Raw genomic sequence first — 18,827 nt, 5'->3', positions numbered from 1 at the left:
ATTGATTCTGTTCTCTTAAAGCAGATCAAAATGTAAAGTTGCAGTTATCATCCCAATGTTTAAAGTTATATTTTGCTTGCATTTCTAAAATGCAGGATCCTCTAGTAATTAAATTTTGTAAAATTAATTTAATGTACTAACATTAAATTTTCGTGTTAGTAATGAAGAGGCAATAGTTATCTAGTTTAAAATGTTGTTCAAAAAGTCCTAAAAAGTTTAATGAAGCCAAACTTCTTGTAAGTTCACACATGCTGAGGCTGTGATAATGAGGTAACCATACTTCTTGAAAGCTAAAGGTACAGGTGTCTGACAACATACGCCCTTTATGTATTTAACACATTTGGTTACTTCTCAACAGCCATACTGCCCTGAGAACCATTATCTCCTAACATCTGCTCCTTAAGTACTATCTGAATTATGACTGTTTAGCATACTGAGAAGAAAACCCTGCATCTGTACCACTGTTAATATTGCAAAACCAGTACAGACAGGATAGAGTAGATTGGCTTCATTTAACCTCATGTATCAACAAAAACTTCAGATAAGTACTAAGGCCAGAATCTAGGTTCTATGTGATAACATAAAGTATGATGAAGACCAGCTAACAATAGCAATCTTCTTTTCTTAGCTACTAGCTTGAGCTTGCAGTGCTGGCTGTACAAAAAAATCTCGTTTTGACTTGAACAAATTAAATGTGTAAGTCAGTAATGATGACTAATTTTATGATCCATACTTAACAATTTTTAATTATTTTCTTCACTAAAATGAGTAAACTTTCAAATCAACAACGAAATGTTGTAGAACCAAAGACTTTTTAAAAATCAGATATAGAAATGATTTGGAATCATTTGTCTTTCCATAATAACTTGATTAATTCAACAAGTCAGTGAATAGTTTGTCCAAAAATGATCTGTTGACCTTTAGATTTAACAAATTGGTACTAAAGGTTCTGCTATGTTCACATGTTTTGTACACTCTGACCAGTATTGTACTTTGAACCTGCAAACAGAAACTTTCGTATGCCTCCATTTCGTCATCTCTCTGTAGGGGGGAGAGGTACCCTATCAGAGGGGTATCCTTTCATCCATTCATTCTTTGAGAGCCAACAGTGTGCCAAGCACTATTCTGGGTGCTAGGGAATAGTGGTGAGCCAACCATTGAGCTGGGAGCCTAGGAGAGGGTGTAAGAACTGACTATTTCAGAATATGCAGGAGTTAACCTGATGGATGGGGCATGAGAGCGCATTCCAAGAGAGCAGAGAAACTGGAGCAGAGGCGTGGAGGTGAGAGACAGCATGAAGTATAAAGGACTAAAGGTTAATGGTGTTTATGGAGCATAAAGTAAAAAGAAGAGGCTGGAGAGTTGGGCAAAAGCTTGGCTACAAGGATTGTGTTAATGGGTTTGAGCCTCTGAAGGGAGGCCACTGAAGAGCTGAAGTCAGAAGAATTGCATATTCAGCTGTGCAACAGGCAGCTGTGTGCAATTTTGAAAAGACAACTATCAGACTTCAAGGCAAGAGGCCAAGCAAGAGATGATGATGGTCTGAAGTAGGCTGTTCTTGTTCCATAGAAAATAAATCGTTCTCTAGAATGTAGGAAGAATTCGAGGATATCAGAAGAATCCCACAAAGACATCACCAATAGCAGCAATGGTAACATCAGTGGCGACAACAGTAGCAACCAGAATTTATGGAGAGCTTACTTGGTGCCAGGCACTCTGCCAAGACTTTATATGCTCCAGCGCAGTCCTTACTGTGACTTTTTGAGTTAGGTACTCATTATCTCCTAGTTGAGAGAAGGTCACACAGCTAGGAATTGGGTGAGCTGAGACTCAAAGCCAGATCTTTTTTAGAGCTATGGTCTTAACTACTGTGCTATGCAACCAAGCTTATTTTATTTATAACTTTAAATTTGCATAAAATACTAAGGACTTTCAGAATAAAAACTAAATAATTTGTCTACTAAAGTAGTCAAGTAAGTGGGCTTTGTGACTGCTTTTGCCCACGCTTCAAAGTGGCTTTTAACTTCCAAGTTTGCAGTCATTTAGACAGGTGCTTAAACTCTGGAGGAGTCTGCTCATACCCAAACAGAAGTAAGCTACAAAGCAGGCCCTATTAAATTTATGAAGTAGTAGAATATATTTTCAGCCCTTCTTGTCTCTTCACCCTTATTTCTTGTAGACTTTTTAAAACTAAAACATCTTTATTGGAGTATAATTGCTTTACAATGGTGTGTTAGTTTCTGCTTTATAACAAAGTGAATCAGTTGTACATATAGATATGTCCCCGTATTTCTTCCCTCTTGCATCTCCCTCCCTCCCACTCTCCCTATCCCACCCCTCTAGGTGGTCACAAAGCACCGAGCTGATCTCCCTGTGCTATGCGGCTGCTTCCCACTAGCTATCTATTTTATGTTCGGTAGTGTATATATGTCCATGCCACTCTCTCACTTTGTTCCAGCTTACCCTTCCCCCTCCCCATATCCTCAAGTCCATTCTCTAGTAGGTGTCTGTGTCTTTATTCCCGTGTTGCCCCTAGGTTCTCCTTTTTTTTTTTTTTTTTAAGATTCCATATATATGTGTTAGCATATAGTATTTGTTTTTCTCTTTCTGACTTACTTCACTCTGTATGACAGACTCTAGGTCCATCCACCTCACTACCAAAAACTCAATTTCGTTTCTTTTTATGGCTGAGTAATATTCCACTGTATATATGTGCCACTTCTTCTTTATCCATTCATCTGTTGATGGACACTTTGGTTGCTTCCATGTCCTGGCTATTGTAAAAGGACCTGCAATTAACATTGTGGTACATGACACTTTTTGAATTATGGTTTTCTCAGGGATATGCCCAGTAGTGAGATTGCTGGGTTGTATGGTAGTTCTATTTTTAGTTTTTTAAGGAACCTCCATACTGTTCTCCATAGTGGCTGTATCAATTTACATTCCCACCAACAGTGCAAGAGGGTTCCCTTTTCTCCACACCCTCTCCAGCATTTATTGTTTCTAGATTTTTTGATGATGGCCATTCTGACCGGTGTAAGGTGATATCGTATTGTAGTTTTGATTTGCATTTCTCTAATGATTAATGATGTTGAGCATTCTTTCATGTGTTTGTTGGCAATCTGTATATCTTCCTTGGAGAAATGTCTATTTAGGTCTTCTGCCCATTTTTGGATTGGGTTGTTTGACAAAGGGTTAATCTCCAAAATTTACAAGCAGCTCTTGTTGACTTTTATCCTCTTCACTAGGTTATCTGTGATTTAATGCTGTCTTTCCCACCTCTTGGGATAAAAGTTATCTGAGAAACTGATTTTAACATCTATGATTAATAGTGACTCAGTGGGATATTTCTTCTAGAGGATGTTTTTATATGAAGAGTGGGCTATACAAGGATAGAAAGTAAAGAGAGAGGCTTCAGAAGTACTTGGAATGGGTTGCTTCCTAGAAGGACTAACTCTAATTTTAAAATAGTGATCCTGTATGATGAATATAACCATGCAAATTACATAGTAGAAAAAATCCGTGTTCAGATTCTGTCCTTCAAAGCAAATGTCTGATTATAATATTACTTTCACTGTGGTTGGACTGCCTGGAGAGGGTGCTCTGAGTAAAGGTGAAGTACCTGGATACACAGTCCATTATAGTTCTCAATTTTAATCCCTAAAATAGCATCTGGTTTTATCTGTTACATGTCTATCACCTTTGGTTAATTTGAGTCAGTTTCTGAGATGCAAATCCATTCCCAGAATGCTCCCAGGTCAAATTCTAAGTCTGACACACTGAGGATAGGCTTGGAGTAATGGTGAATCCATCAAGGAAAATGCTCTCTTTTAATGCTCTTTGGCAATAATCCAGATTGTCTTCCTATATTACACCCTTACTTGGCTATATGTCCCTTCCCTTTGGAAAGTTTTACAAGACCTGTTTAGAAACTCAAATTGTAAGCATCTCCATCTTAGGACTTGGAAGGGAGATAGAGTTCTGAGAAAGCTGGCTTTTCCATTACCTCCAGACCATATCATGTAGAAAATTGAGCCCGTTTTGGAAATCTACTAATCATACTTCCGACATTGATGACGTCTTACATTATTCCAAGGAAAAATATTAATTCTGACAGCTGACAATTTTTTATAATTGCGTTTAATCAAAGAGTTTATTTTAAGGCTGCCTAGAGTTCTTACTGCATTCCACATGGCTGACTCTTGGAAAACTTAGGAGTACTGATAGTCTTACTTAAACCTCATAATTTTCCAGGTAGTTCCCTGTCTTAGCCAATAAATCTCATTTTCTCTTCTCAAAAGTCATTAAACTTCCTGGGCAGTGTACCAAGTTGGGCAGATGTTTTGAAGATGTTCTGATCAATCCAAATTAGGAAGTAGGTATTTGAAGTTCACTATATAAACATAATAGTACGGAAACTTGGATGTATGATTTGGGTGGAACACAGAAAAAGAAACACAAAACATTTTGCTGCCTCTGTATGACCCACACTTTAAGAGAGGAGAAAAAAAAAAAGGCAAGTTGGCTTACCACAGATATATTTTGATATCCCTGTGAATCCTGGCAATACTTAGGTCTCTTCGCTGTTGATAATAACAGATCAAGAAATATTTTCCACAAAAAGCGTTGTTTTGTGTTTTGTGATGGCATAAATTATTTTTCTTGTTTCTCATCTAGAAATAGCATATATTTTAATTTCCTGAGGGTTGTCATAAATATTGCACTTCTGAAACACCTAAATGAGCCTACAGAGTGATGTCAAAGAAATATATTCCATTGCTCATCAATTTAATTAACATTATGGGAAAGTCCTTTTCAGAAATAAAACATTTGTCTTTTAAAAAAGAAAAATTGCTTTTAAATATAGAAAATACACATTTTCCCCTTGAATGGATGTCTTCCTTACATACATTTTTTAAATAACATTGCTATTTAAAATTCGATTGTGAGAGGGCAGACAGCAGAAGCAAGAAGAACTACAATCCTGCAGCCTATGGAACAAAAACCACATTCACAGAAAGACAGACAAGATGAAAAGGCAGAGGGTTATGTATCAGATGAAGGAACAAGATAAATCCCCAGAAAAATAGCTAAATGAAGTGGAGATAGGCAACCTTCCAGCAAAAGAATTCAGAATAATGATAGGGAAGATGATCCAGGACCCCGGAAAAAGAGTGGAGAAAAAGATCAAGAAGATGCAAGAAATATTTAACAAAGACCTGGAAGAATTAAAGAACAAACAAACAGAGATGAACAATACAATAACTGAAATGAAAAATGCACTAGAAGGAATCAATAGCAGAATAACTGAGGCAGATGAACGGATAAGTGACCTGGAAGACAGAATTTTGGAATTCACTGCTGCAGAACAAAAAAAAGAAAAAAGAATGAAAAGAACTGAAGACAGCCTAACAGACCTCTGGGACAACATTAAATGCAGCAACATTCGCATTATAGGGGTCCCAGAAGGAGGAGAGAGAGAAAGGACCCAAGAAAATATTTGAAGAGATTATTGTCGAAAAATTCCTTAACATGTGAAAGGAAGTAGCCACCCAAGTCTAGGAAACGCAGCAAGTCCAACACAAGATAAACCCAAGGAGAGACACGTTGAGGCACATAGTAATCAAATTGGCAAAAATTAAAGACAAGGAAAAATTATTAAAAGCAGCAAGGGAAAAAATGACAACATACAAGGAAACTCCCATAAGGTTAACAGCTGATTTCTCAGCAGAAACTCTACAAGCCAGAAGGGAGTGGCAGGACATATTTAAAGTGATGAAAGGGAAGAACCTACAACCAAGATTACTCTACCCTACAAGGATCTCATTCAGATTTGACAGAGAAATCAAAAGCTTTACAGACAAGCAAAATCTGAGATAATTCAGCACCACCAAACCAGCTCTACAACAAATGCTAAAGGAACTTCTCGAAGTGGGAGGCACAAGAGAAGAAAAGGACCTACAAAAACAAACAAAATAATTAAGAAAATGGTAATAGGAACATACATATCGATAATTACCTTAAACGTGAATGGATTAAATGCTCCAACCAAAAGACACAGGCTCAATGAATGGATACAAAAACAAGGCCCACATATATGTTGTCCACAAATGACCCACTTCAGACCTAGGGACACATAGAGACTGAAAGTGAGGGGATGGAAAAAGGTATTCCATGCAAATGGAAATCAAAAGAAAGCTGAAGTAGCAATACTCATATCAGATAAAATAGACTTTAAAATAAAGAAGGTTACAAAAGACAAGAAAGGACACTACATAATGATCAAGGGATCAATACAAGAAGAAGATATAACAATTATAAATATATATGCACCCAACAGAGGAGCACCTCAATACATAAGTCAAGAGCTAACCGCTATAAAAGAGGAAGTTGACAGTAACACAATAATAGTGGGGAACTTTAACACGTCACTTACATCAATGAAAAGATCATCCAAGCAAAAAATTAATAAGGAAACACAAGCTTTAAATGACACAATAGACCAGATAGATTTAATTGATATTTAAAGGACATTCCATCCAAAAACAGAAGATTACACTTTCTTCTCAAGTGCACCCAGAACATTCTCCAGGATAGTTCACATCTTGGGTCACAAATCAAGCCTCAGTAAATTTAGGAGAACTGAAATCATATCAACTATCTTTTCTGACCACAACACTGTGAGATTAGATATCAATTACAGGGGAAAAAATTTAAAAAACACAAACACATGGAGGCTAAACAATACGTTACCAAATAACCAAGAGATCACTGAAGAAATCAAAGAGAAAATCAAAAAATACCTAGAGACAAATGACAGTGAAAACACGACAATCCAAAACCTATGGGATGCAGCAAAAGCAGTTCTACGAGGGAAGTTTATAGCAATACAATCTTACCTCAAGAAATAACAAACATCTCAAATTAACAATCTAACCTTACACTGTAAGGAACTAGAGAAAGAAGAACAAACAAAACCCATAGTTAGCAGAAGGAAAGAAATCATAAGGAACAGAGCAGAAATAAATGAAATAGAAACAAAGAAAACAATTGCAAAGATCAATAAAACTAAAAACTGGTTCTTTGAGAAGATAAACAAAATTGATAAACCATTGTCCAGACTCATCAAGAAAAAGAGGGAGAGGACTCAAATCAATAAAATTAGAAATGAAGAAGGAGAAGTTACAACAGACACCACAGAAATACAAAGCCTTCTAAGAGACTACTAAAGCAACTCTATGCCAATAAAATGGATAACCTGGAAGAAATAGGCAAATTCTTAGAAAGGTATAACCTTCCAAGACTGAACCAGGAAGAAATAGAAAATATGAAGAGGCCAATCACGAGTAATGAAATTGAAACTGTGATTAACAATCTTCCAACCAGCAAAAGTCTGGGACCAGATGGCTTCACAGGTGAATTCTATCAAACATTTAGAGAAGACTTAACACCCCTCCTTCGCAAACTCTTCCAAAAAATTGCAGGGGAAGGAACACTCCCAAACTCATTCTATGAGGCCACCATCACCCTGACACCAAAAGCAGACAAAGATATTACAAAAAAAGAAAATTACAGAACAATATCACTGATGAATATAGATGCAAAAATCCTCAACACAATACTAGCAAACAGAATCCAACAACACATTTAAAGGATCATACATCATAATCAAGTGGGATTTATCACAGGGATGCAACGATTCTTCAATATACACAAATCAATCAATGTGATACACCATATTAACAGTTTGAAGAATAGAAACTATATACTCATCTCAATAGATGCAGAAAAAGCTTTTCACAAAATTCAACACCTATTTATGATTAAAAAAAAAGCAAGTAGACCTAGAGGAAACCTACCTCAACATAATAAAGGCCATATATGATAAACCCACAGCAAACACCATTCTTAATGGTGAAAAACTGAAAATATTTCCTATAAGATCAGGAACAAGACAAGGATGTCCACTCTTGCCTCTATTATTCAACATAGTTTTGGAAGTTTGAGCCACAGAAATCAGAGAAGAAAAAGAAATAAAAGGAATACAAATTGGAAAAGATGAAGTAAAACTGTCACTGTTTGCAGATGACATGATACTATACATAGAGAAGCCTAAAGATGCCACCAGAAAACTACTAGAGCTAATCAATGAATTTGGTAAAGTTGCAGGATACAAAATTAATGAACAGAAATCTCTTGCATTCCTATACACTAAGAATGAAAAATCTGAAAGAGAAATTAAGGCAACACTCCCATTTACCACTGCAACAAAAAGAATAAAATACCTAGGAATAAGCCTACTTATGGAGATAAACGACTTGTATGCAGAAAACTATAAGACACTGATGAAAGAAATTAAAAATGATACCAACAGATGGAGAGATATACCATGTTTTTGGATTGGAATAGTCAACATTGTGAAAATGACTATACTACCCAAAGCAATCTACAGATTCAGCGCAATCCCTATCAAACTACCAATGGCATATTTTACAAAACTAGAACAAAAAATCTTAAAATTTGTATGGAGACACAAAAGACCCCGAATAGCCATGTCTGTCTTGAGGGGAAAAAAAAAAGAGCTGGAAGAATCAGACTCCCTGACTTCAGACTACACTACAAAGCTACAGTAATCAAGACAATATGGTACTGGCGCAAAAACAGAAATATAGATCAATGGAACTGGGTAGAAAGTCCAGAGATTAACCCACACACCTATGGTCAACTAATCTATGACAAATGAGGCAAGGATACACAATGGAGAAAAGACAGTCTCTTCAATAAGTGGTGCTGGGAAAAGTGGACAGCTCCATGTTAAAGAATGAAATTAGAACACTCCCTAAAACCATACACAAATATAAACTCAACATGGATTAGAAATCTAAATGTAAGACCGGACACTATGAAACTCTTATAGCAAAACACAGGAAGGTCACTCTGACATAAATCACAGCATGATCTTTTTTGATCCACCTCTAGAGTAATGGAAATAAAAACAAAAATAAACAAATGGGACCTGATGAAACTTAACAATTTTTGCACAGCAAAGGAAACTACAAACAAGACGAAAAGACAACCCTCAGAATGGTAGAAAATATTTGCAAACAAAGCAACAGACAAAGGATTAATCTCCAAATATATAAACAGCTCATGCAGCTCAATATTCAAAAAAAACAAACAACCCAATCCAAAAATGGGCAGAAGACCTAAATAGACATTTCTCTAAAGAAGACATACAGATGGCCAAGGAACACATGAAAAGGTGTTCAACATCACTAATTATTTGAGAAATGAAAATCAAAACTACAATGAGATATCACCTCACACCAGTTAGAATGGGCATCATCAGAAAATCTACAAACAACAAATGCTGGAGAGGGTGTGGAGAAAAGGGAACCCTCTTGCACTGTTGGTGGGAATGTAAATTGATACAGCCACTATGGAGAATAGTATGGATGTTCCCTATAAAACTAATAATAGAATTATCATATGATCCAGCAATCCCACTACTGTGCATATACCCAGAGAAAACCATAATTCAAAAAGACACATGCACCACAATATTCATTGCAGCACTATTTACAATAGCCAGGACATGGAAGCAACCTAAATTCCCATTGACAGATGAATGGATAAAGAAGATGTGGTACATATATACAATGGAATATTACTCAACCATAAAAAGGAATGAAATTGGGTCGTTTGTTGCGACGTGGATAGATCTAGAGACTGTCATACAGAGTGAAGTAAGTCAGAAAGAGAAAAACAAATATCGTCTATTAACACATGTATGTGGAACCTAGAAAAATGGTACAGATGAACCAGTTTCCAGGGCAGAAATTGAGACACAGACATAGAGAACAAATGTATGGACACCAAGGGGAGAAAGTGCCGGTGGGGTGGGGGTGTGGTGTCATGAATTGGGAGATTGGGACTGACATGTATACACTAATATGTATAAAAGGGATAACTAATAAGAACCTCCTGTATAAAAAAATAAAATAAAATTCAAATGTCAAAAAAAAATTTGATGGCATTTGATGATTTTCATAAGTTTAGAGTTTAGTATCCCTATTTTATTGGCGAGGATTTCAAACTAATGGTTGCAATGATAATGAATGCAGAGCTACGTTTAAAAGTCATGTCCAGTGTTTCCATCAAACCTTGAATTTGTACCCAGTTTGGTGTACCTAAGAGATAGCAAACCTGTACTGTAAGTAATTGCTATTTTTCTGGGACCCTGGTTTGATTTGCATTATGTCAGAAACTGAAAATAATTCTCCTATTTGTAAACTTACTAGGATAATGTTCATGGGACTGAAAGAATGCAGGAGTTGTAACCTATAACACTATAAAACTCCACATGGAAAGAAGGAGGAAAGCAGACCTTGTTCAGTAAAAGAGAGTAAGAAAATCAATATGATAGGTGTGTTAACAATCCCTTTAAAACTTTGAAGTGATATGTTAACACAATGTGGCTTCTATATGGGTGTCTTATTTGTTTCTCCCAGTCATCCTGTGAGAGAAACAAGGCACATAGTTTCACTTTGCAGATAAGGAAAAGGAAGCTTAGAAAGCTAAAATATCTAATGTCTGACAGCAAGTGAATGTCAGTAAGGATAACCCTGGCTCCTAATATATGATATAATTACGTTAATTTGAGCTTCAGTTGAGTCCATTGGTGACATGTGCACCTGCTTACACCCATGCAAAAACAACTTGAATGTAATCACTTCACTGTGTCTTACCTTAAAACACTCACTCCCAACATGTAAACTTACATCTTGTATATGCACCCTGGTTCTTCTACTACCAAGCTACATGACTTTGATCAGTTATGACATATTTTATGGCCACTTTACTTATTTATAGTAGAAATGATCATCGTACGCTCTTATAGTTTGTGCCACTGAGTAAAATGGCATGATAAAGCACACAGCTCTTAGCCTAGTACATAGCTAGTTCTCTACAATCTAGTTTAGTTGAATCTGAATATGTAAGTATTCAACACATAGCTGTGGATTAAGGAATCTTTGCTGGTTCCAAAGCAATGCCAATCCTGAAGGTCTCTGAAGGTCTGTCATCATTATCGATGATAGAGAAGTTGCTCTGGGGATGCAGATAAAATTTTCTCATTCTATCAAGACGTTTGGAGGAGTATGCTTGCATGTTCTCTGGTGTTTGCTTCAGACCCAGATTCTAGAACTATCTCTGCCTGTACATTGAAATTTCCATGTCTGTTAGGGAATTTATTCATTTACTCAATAAATAATGAGTTACCAACATTGTGCCAAACAGTCTGTGTAGTGCTGGGGCAACAACAATGAATAAGACAGACAGGCCTCTTATTTTTATGGAGTTTGCAATATATTGAGAAGATATACAGCTAAAAAATAACTATGAAAAAATGCGATGAATATTATGATAGGGGAATTTGAGGTTAGGACACTTAGAGGAGTCTAGCCTAAAGGGAATGGCTTCACTAAGGAAGTGAGCATGTTTAAGCAAAAAACCAAAGGATGAGTTGAGTTAGCTGTTTTTAAATGAGAGAAGAGAAGCAGAAAGTCTGGCAATGATTTTGTTCTGTGTAGTTCCAGCTTCTCCCATGACATTTGAGATATACAAAGTCATATTTGAATGCTTTGTTGTGACCACTGAGTGTTACTGGAAATAAACTCAGGTCAGCAAAAATCACATATGACTACTGCTCTTTCTTTCCAACTACTGGTAGACAAAATATCTAAATTCCCCCAAAATGTATCCTGTAAAGCCCTTTAAGTTATTTATGTTTCAGGATCACTGTTTAAAAAAAATTTTTTAATGGCTGTCTTTATATAAGAATGCACTAATAATGAAAATGAGAACTACCATATATCTAGCGCCTGCTATGTGTCAAGAAAGCTTTTGCATTCATTAGTTCTGATCTTATCAACAACCCCATAAGTTGATATTTTTATCACCATACTGTGCAAATAAAAATTGAGGTGCAGTTTGTCTAATTCTTTTTCTATTAATCATGAACTCTTACTTTTATAAAATATTACATGTGCAACTGTGTGCTAGCTAAAGCATTTGACTTTCCCCATTTCACAAATACCTTCTTATTATTAATCAATCACTATAATTTTTTGACCATTTTTAGTTTTATAATTATAACTGTGTATTAATTCTCTAGTATGTATTATTTTTCTATGACCTCTCCTTTAACTTTACACTTGGTAATAGTAATGCCCTACTAATTGTTGAAGCCACAGTCTTTATAACTCAGGGAAGGGTAAGTGAGAACATGAAGAGGTGAAGATGATACAGAATATTGTTATAGTGATCATTAATATAGTTTTTCTAGATAGACTCTACAATAATTTGAGTAACATTGCATGGCAGTACTAACTCTTTGGAACATTGTACCTAAAAATGTGGAACAAAACCATGAGTGATTCTAGCAAAACTCAAGGAGAAAAAAAGACATGGCAGATTACCATGCTTCCTCTGGGACAGGGACCAAGTCTTCAACTTGGTATCTGTGGTACCCACATTATGCTCAATTTTTTGGTGAACTGAAGAATATACAGGTGGTCTGGAACTAACACAACACTGTAAATCAACTATACTCCAATATAAGATAAAAATTAAATTAAAAAATTTAAAAAAATAAAAGTAACAATATACAGATGGAGAGGAAAGAATCTTGTCAATAAGGAATGTGTTTAAAATGGTTATTTTCATCAACACAAACATATAGGAGCCATGTCTCTGTTTAGTATTTTGGAACAGTTGTCACTGTTTCTGTGAATTGAATATAAAGGTGGAGGGGGAAAGGATCTCTTCAATAAGGAATGTGCTTAAAACAGTTATTTTCATTCATGCAAACATACAGTAGCAGTGTCTCTGTATAGTATTTTGGAACAGATGTCAAGAGTAAACAATTGGGAACTTCCCCAGTGGTCCAAATGTTAAGACTCTGTGCTCCCAGTGCAGGGGGCACAGGTTCGATCCCTGCTCAGGGAACTAAGATCCTGCAAGCCACACAGCACAGCCAAAAAAAAAAAAAAAAAAGAGTAAACAATTGATGGTAGGGAGACTTTAGGAATTTAATGGAAGAGAAGGTTTTAAAAGTACTGAAAATAAGAACAAAAAATAAAATAATTCTTAAAAACATGTTTGTATTTTAAAAGTCAGTTGTATATTAGGTCACAAATAAAACATCAGTCCTGATGTAAAAATATTACAAAAAAATATTCTTCAATCACAAGGCAATAAAATTAGAAATTATTCATAAAATAAAGACCAAAAAGGTCCTTCCATCTGTAAATTAAAAATAAAATCTTCTATTAAACAACTTTAAGATAAAAAGGGAAAAATAAACTGATCTAACAGAATTTGCAAACAGTAATAATAATTAAAAATACTACATATCAGGACAAATGGCATATATTTAAATAGTAATCAGAAGAAAATCCAAAAACTTATTGAATTAAGACCTTTGCTGCCGCCATCTTAGTGCATAGGTGGAGAAGTGGGGGAGAAGCAGGTGAACGAGATACCAGCCCTGGATAGTTTACAAATAGTTAAGATATTTTCATATCTGACTACTGTGGGGTAATGGGGACCAGATTTACCTTCTTCATGAAACAACTAAAGAAATAGATTAAAATGTATGAACAACAGTTGTCCTGCCATTGGATATCAAGAAAACAAAGGGCAGTTACCCCTGAAAATGGAAAATAAATGAAATGAGCCCTGCAGTTTTCCCAGGTTACTGCCTGGAGAAAGTGTATAGGTTGCAATGCAGGGAGGGGGAAGCCAGGCAGAGTCCAGAAGTCTCCATGAGATGAAGAGATGAAATTGGTAACCTGGGGAGGCCAAGGCAGCTATGGTTCACCAAGCAGTTGACTGGAGAAGAGCAAGCTACACAGAGAGACAACATCTGAGATCTGTAGAGGGTCCCTCTCAAGCAGTCAATTGAGTATTAGTGATGCATGTGAGCAACTTGTCTGGAGTTGGGGGGAATTAATTTCCTGAAAGGGTTAGAAAGAACAATCTTTAAAGCCAACACACAGGACCAGTAACTTGAGTGGAAAACCTCACAATTCACAGAGCATTAGGTAAAGTACTCAGAAGTGGTTTGCCTCAGTAATAGGAAAAATTAACCCTAGACTAAATGTTGCTCTGGCCCCACTTAACAAACCTTAAAAACAAAACTGAATGGATGAAACTAATTCCAAGTAATTAGGCAACTTTCCAGAATAAAGCTCAAGAATATTTATAGGTATACAGAAATATCCAGCACTCCAAAAAGTAAAATTCACAATGTCAGGCATCTAATAGAAATTACCAAAAATACAAAGAAACAGAAAAATACTACACATAATAGATTCTATTGAATGAGGAGAAAAATCAACCAACAAAACAGACTCAGAATTGATACAGATGATAGAACTAATGGTCAGATATTAAAATAGTTATTATAACTATATTCCATATGTTCAAGAAATTAGAGAAAAGACTGAACATGTTAAGTAAAGAGTGAGAGAGTGGCATGGACATATATACACTACCAAATGTAAAATAGATATCTAGTGGGAATCAGCCACATAGCACAGGGAGGTCAGCTTGGTGCTTTGTGATCACCTAGAGGGGTGGGATAGCGAGGGGGGGAGGGAGGGAGATGCAAGAGGGAAGAAATATGGGGACATATGTATATGTATAACTGATTCACTTTGTTATAAAGCAGAAACTGACACAACAATGTAAAGCAATTACACTCCAATAAAGATGTTAAAAAAAAAGAAAAGAAAAGAAAAAAAAAAGAATACCAAGTATAATGCAAAAAAACAAGAGTTGGAAGATATTTTTTAAATGAACCAAATTGAACTTCTAGTGATAAAAGCTATAGCAGTTGAAATGAAAAATATACTGGATAAGGTTAATAGTAAATTAGACATTGAGGAAAAAATATTAACAAAAAAGATGCAGTTGTTGAATTAATGACAGAATCTATCCAAAATTAAATGCAGAAAGAAAAATGAAAAAAATATAACAATTTTGAAAGCTGAGGGATAACTTCAAACAACCTAATATATGTACAATTGTAGTTCACAAAGAAAAGACAGGGATAGAAAAAAAAATGAGAAGAAATAATGGCTGAAAAATTCCAAATTTGATGGAATCTATAAACCCACAGATCCAAAAAGATCAATGAACCCCACGTCTAAGAAGTATGAAGAAAATTACACTAAGGCACAACACAATCAAATTCCTTAAAGCAAGTGATAGAGGTAAAAATCAGAGATAAAAATCTTAAAAGCAGCAGGAAGAAGGGGAGGAGAGAGAAGATACATTATATCCAGAGAAACAAAGATAAGGGAGACAGCATATTTCTGGCAGAAAACAATGCAAGTGGGAATACAATGGAGAAACGTCCTTAAACAACTGAAAGAAAAAACTGTCAAGCTAGAACTCCTTACCCAACAAAATAATTATTCAAGAAACTATTAAAATAAAGACATTTTGAAACATAGAAGAGCTGAAATAATTCATCACCGTCAGGCCAGTACTACAAGAAATGTTAAAGGAAGTCATTTAAGCAGAAGGAGAATTACACCAGATAGAATCCTGGATCTACACAAAGGAATGAAGGACACCAGAAATGATAAGTACATTGGTAAATAGATATTTATTTATTTATTTATTTTTTCAGTATGAAAATGAAGATTTATTTAGAATGGGAAAATAAGTCACACGAGTAATAAATATCAAAAGCTGGCATATACCACACACATCAAAGAATCCAGAAAAATAATGTAACTTTGTTTTCAATTTAGTTATCTTCCTGACACAGTTTTATGATACATTTTGCCTTACAGTTTTTGGCAAAACCTCTAATTTTTCATATGATAATGCTTTTGTAGTAGTTGCAGTAGAGAAAAAGTTGAAATTGTCTTTTAGCACAGCTGATAGAAACTTATTAGTTATTTTTATTAATTATTACTATTGTTATTATTTAGTTCTAAGATTTGAGGACACAGTTGAGTGTATGCCTGAAGGAAAGAACATTGTTTTAACCTGAGTGTCAGTCAATGAAAAAAAAATCAGCAACTGGCTTGATACATTTGGTACCTTGTACCTTCCTCACTTCCCACACCAATCAAGACCAGGGTGCCATGGGACAGGATGTTCATACATCAATATGACCTTTGTCTTCATACCCTTATGCCACAATGTTGGACAAGTTGGCATAGAACTTCTGGAAATCACTCCTACAAGGGGATAGTGAGCAATAAATTAACTATGCACAGAAGTCATTGCCAAATCACAAAGTGATGATCAAACAGATATCCTACCAAACCCAAACAAAATGTGTCCCAACCTTCCCCTTAGACAGATTCCAGAAATGCCCAGGGCCACTTCAAAGCCACATGACACAGAGGTTGGAGTAAAGAGACAATAATCTCAAGTGATTTTAACTGAAATGACTTATTCTGGTAAATTTTAGTAAAAATATAAGACCATATGAATGCATTGCTAGGGCTACTGCCAGGGTTCTGAAAGGAGCTCATGCAAGTGAAGAGATGTAGAGTTTAAACTCTCATCTTTTGCAGATAAAATCCTTACAGTAAGAATTAGACATATTTTAAAAAATCCGTATGAATGCAGCACTAACTGTTACAAAAGATAATACTAATTATAAACACAAGAAAAAGTACAAGTTTTCTTATAAGATAACTAAAGTACACATTTCTTCCAATTTCACTTGAAGTTTTGGGGGAAAATATGTTATGTAGTTGACAAGAAATGTAAATGTTTTTTATTTTTTGGTATGGAAAAACATACATATATTCTGAGGTAGAATGACATCGTTTCAAGGATGCATATGTTAACAACTTTTATACAAGTCTCATGCTTAAAATAGGTTGCTTTGGTCCAAAATCTAGGGTTATGAATTTTTTTTCTCTTTAAAAATATTAGGTTATACGCACAAAATATTTATGACTTTTTAAAAACAATTAAAGAACTTTTCATGTTAGGGTTATTTTTTTTCCTATAAATAAAATAGAAATAGCTTCAGGGATACCAAAGTATTACCAAATTTGGGGAATAAATTATTTAGAAGATTGTAATCAAACAATAGTTCATGAGACCATTTTGATTAGGTATATATCATTCAAGACACATCATTTCCTGTTAGTTGTGATTAAATGTATTAACTTCAGAGTATTGAACAGAAAAAAAGCAGTGGCTCAATAATAGTTTATGGTTTGCCCAAACTAATATAATTTTGTAAACAGGATTAGAGTTCAGGTGTTGGGGCAACACTCTCATGTGAAAATGTCTTCTCCCAAAGCAAACTGAGCATATTTGTCAAATGATATGCTTTACATGCACTTCCTAATAAGAGATTAGTATGTAATTTGCAACAATGGCATCATCATTAATGTATTCCTATGTGTCTAAAACTACAAGTCAAAACATAGGACCAAATGAACGTAATTAATTTTGTGTGCTAGTATTAATTTCAAGTTTTCAATTAACTACTGCTTTGAAAAACCAGGTGTAGGCCATTTTGCATTCTATGAGGCAAAAAGCATAGAAAGAGCCAGGAGGTATAATTTATCACCCAATATGAATAGGCCGAATACTATATATGACAGTGAGAATCAGTTTTCAAGAGCCCGCATCCCAATTTTCTCCTGTCAGTAAACCCACTGCTTTATCACAGACACACTGCATTAGCAAACACCTTCCCCAAGTCATTAACTTCCCCTTTATGCTCTGAATCAAAACCGCTCCCAGAAAAATGGGTTTAAAGCTGGTAAAGAAGGTTTTCAATAGCCATTTGGTCTTTTTATAGGAAGAGGTTCCTTTTGGCTTTTCAAAACACTCTTCTCTTTTTGAAACTAACATAAAATCTGATTAATGTAACAGGGCTACCTTGCACTCTCATCCATCTATAAATTTCTGCACTCCCATGTATTACAGAATCATCTGGATCAGCAAAACAAAAGGAAGAACAGATGGGCAAGAGACATAGAGCATCATGAAGAAAACTACAGGGTATAGGACACATTATTATTCATTATTATTTATAGTCAAGCTAAATATTTATTATGCATACACCATTAGGAGCTTTACATCTTAATACTTTGGAAAATAAAAGCCTTCCAGAAAAAGGTTGCATGAATACACCCTCCCTCCATTGGAAACTGTTGTTTGACACCATTATTATCGTTTAGCAATGGAACACATTTCCCCTTTAAGATATAAAGTACCTTGGGAAGGCCTGACCAAACGTACAAAATGTGCATAAAGCTACCTATGAAGTAAGCCATTAGGAACTAATAGATATTAAGGATGCACTCCTAACAGGTCCTGGATTAAGGACTCTAATGGTAAGTGGCTGTTGCTAAGTATGGGTGGGGGACAGCAGCAAAGCAAAAGCGGAAAATAAACAGAGGAGTTAGGGAAGAATGCCCAGGAGCCCAAACTTAATATATTCCTTTAAGAGGCCACAGAAGGGGGGCTTCCCTGGTGGCGCAGTGGTTGAGAATCTGCCTGCTAATGCAGGGGACACGGGTTCGAGCCCTGGTCTGGGAGAATCCCACATGCTGCCAAGCAACTAGGCCCGTGAGCCACAACTACTGAGCCTGCGCATCTGGAGCCTGTGCTCCGCAATAAGAGATGCCACGACAGTGAGAGGCCCGCGCACCATGATGAAGAGTGGCCCCCACTTGCCACAACTAGAGGAAGCCCTCGCACAGAAACGAAGACCCAACACAGCAAAAATAAATAAATTAATTAATAAACTCCTACTCCCAACATCTTCTTTA

The 18,827-nt window shown here is 35.7% G+C and overlaps 1 protein-coding gene across 3 annotated transcripts in view; it reads left to right on the top strand.

The window, feature by feature from the left end:
• The window catches only part of CFAP299 (cilia and flagella associated protein 299), a 633,581-nt gene that overhangs the window by 368,572 nt on the left and 246,182 nt on the right, over positions 1-18,827 (top strand). The window contains exon 5 of one of the 3 annotated variants that reach the window (XM_007447562.1): positions 642-647. The exons of the other annotated variants lie outside the window; for them this stretch is intronic. Coding sequence (XP_007447624.1) covers positions 642-647 — 6 coding nt within the window. The remainder of the gene's footprint in view (positions 1-641; positions 648-18,827) is intronic. 3 annotated transcript variants of the gene reach the window in all.

The sequence above is a fragment of the Lipotes vexillifer genome, unplaced genomic scaffold (genome assembly GCF_000442215.2).
Source record: "Lipotes vexillifer unplaced genomic scaffold, Lipotes_vexillifer_v1.1 scaffold272, whole genome shotgun sequence".
Classification (NCBI taxonomy): Eukaryota; Metazoa; Chordata; class Mammalia; order Artiodactyla; family Lipotidae; genus Lipotes; species Lipotes vexillifer.
Note: the sequence above shows the minus strand (reverse complement) of the source record. Positions and strands in the feature narration are given on the sequence as shown.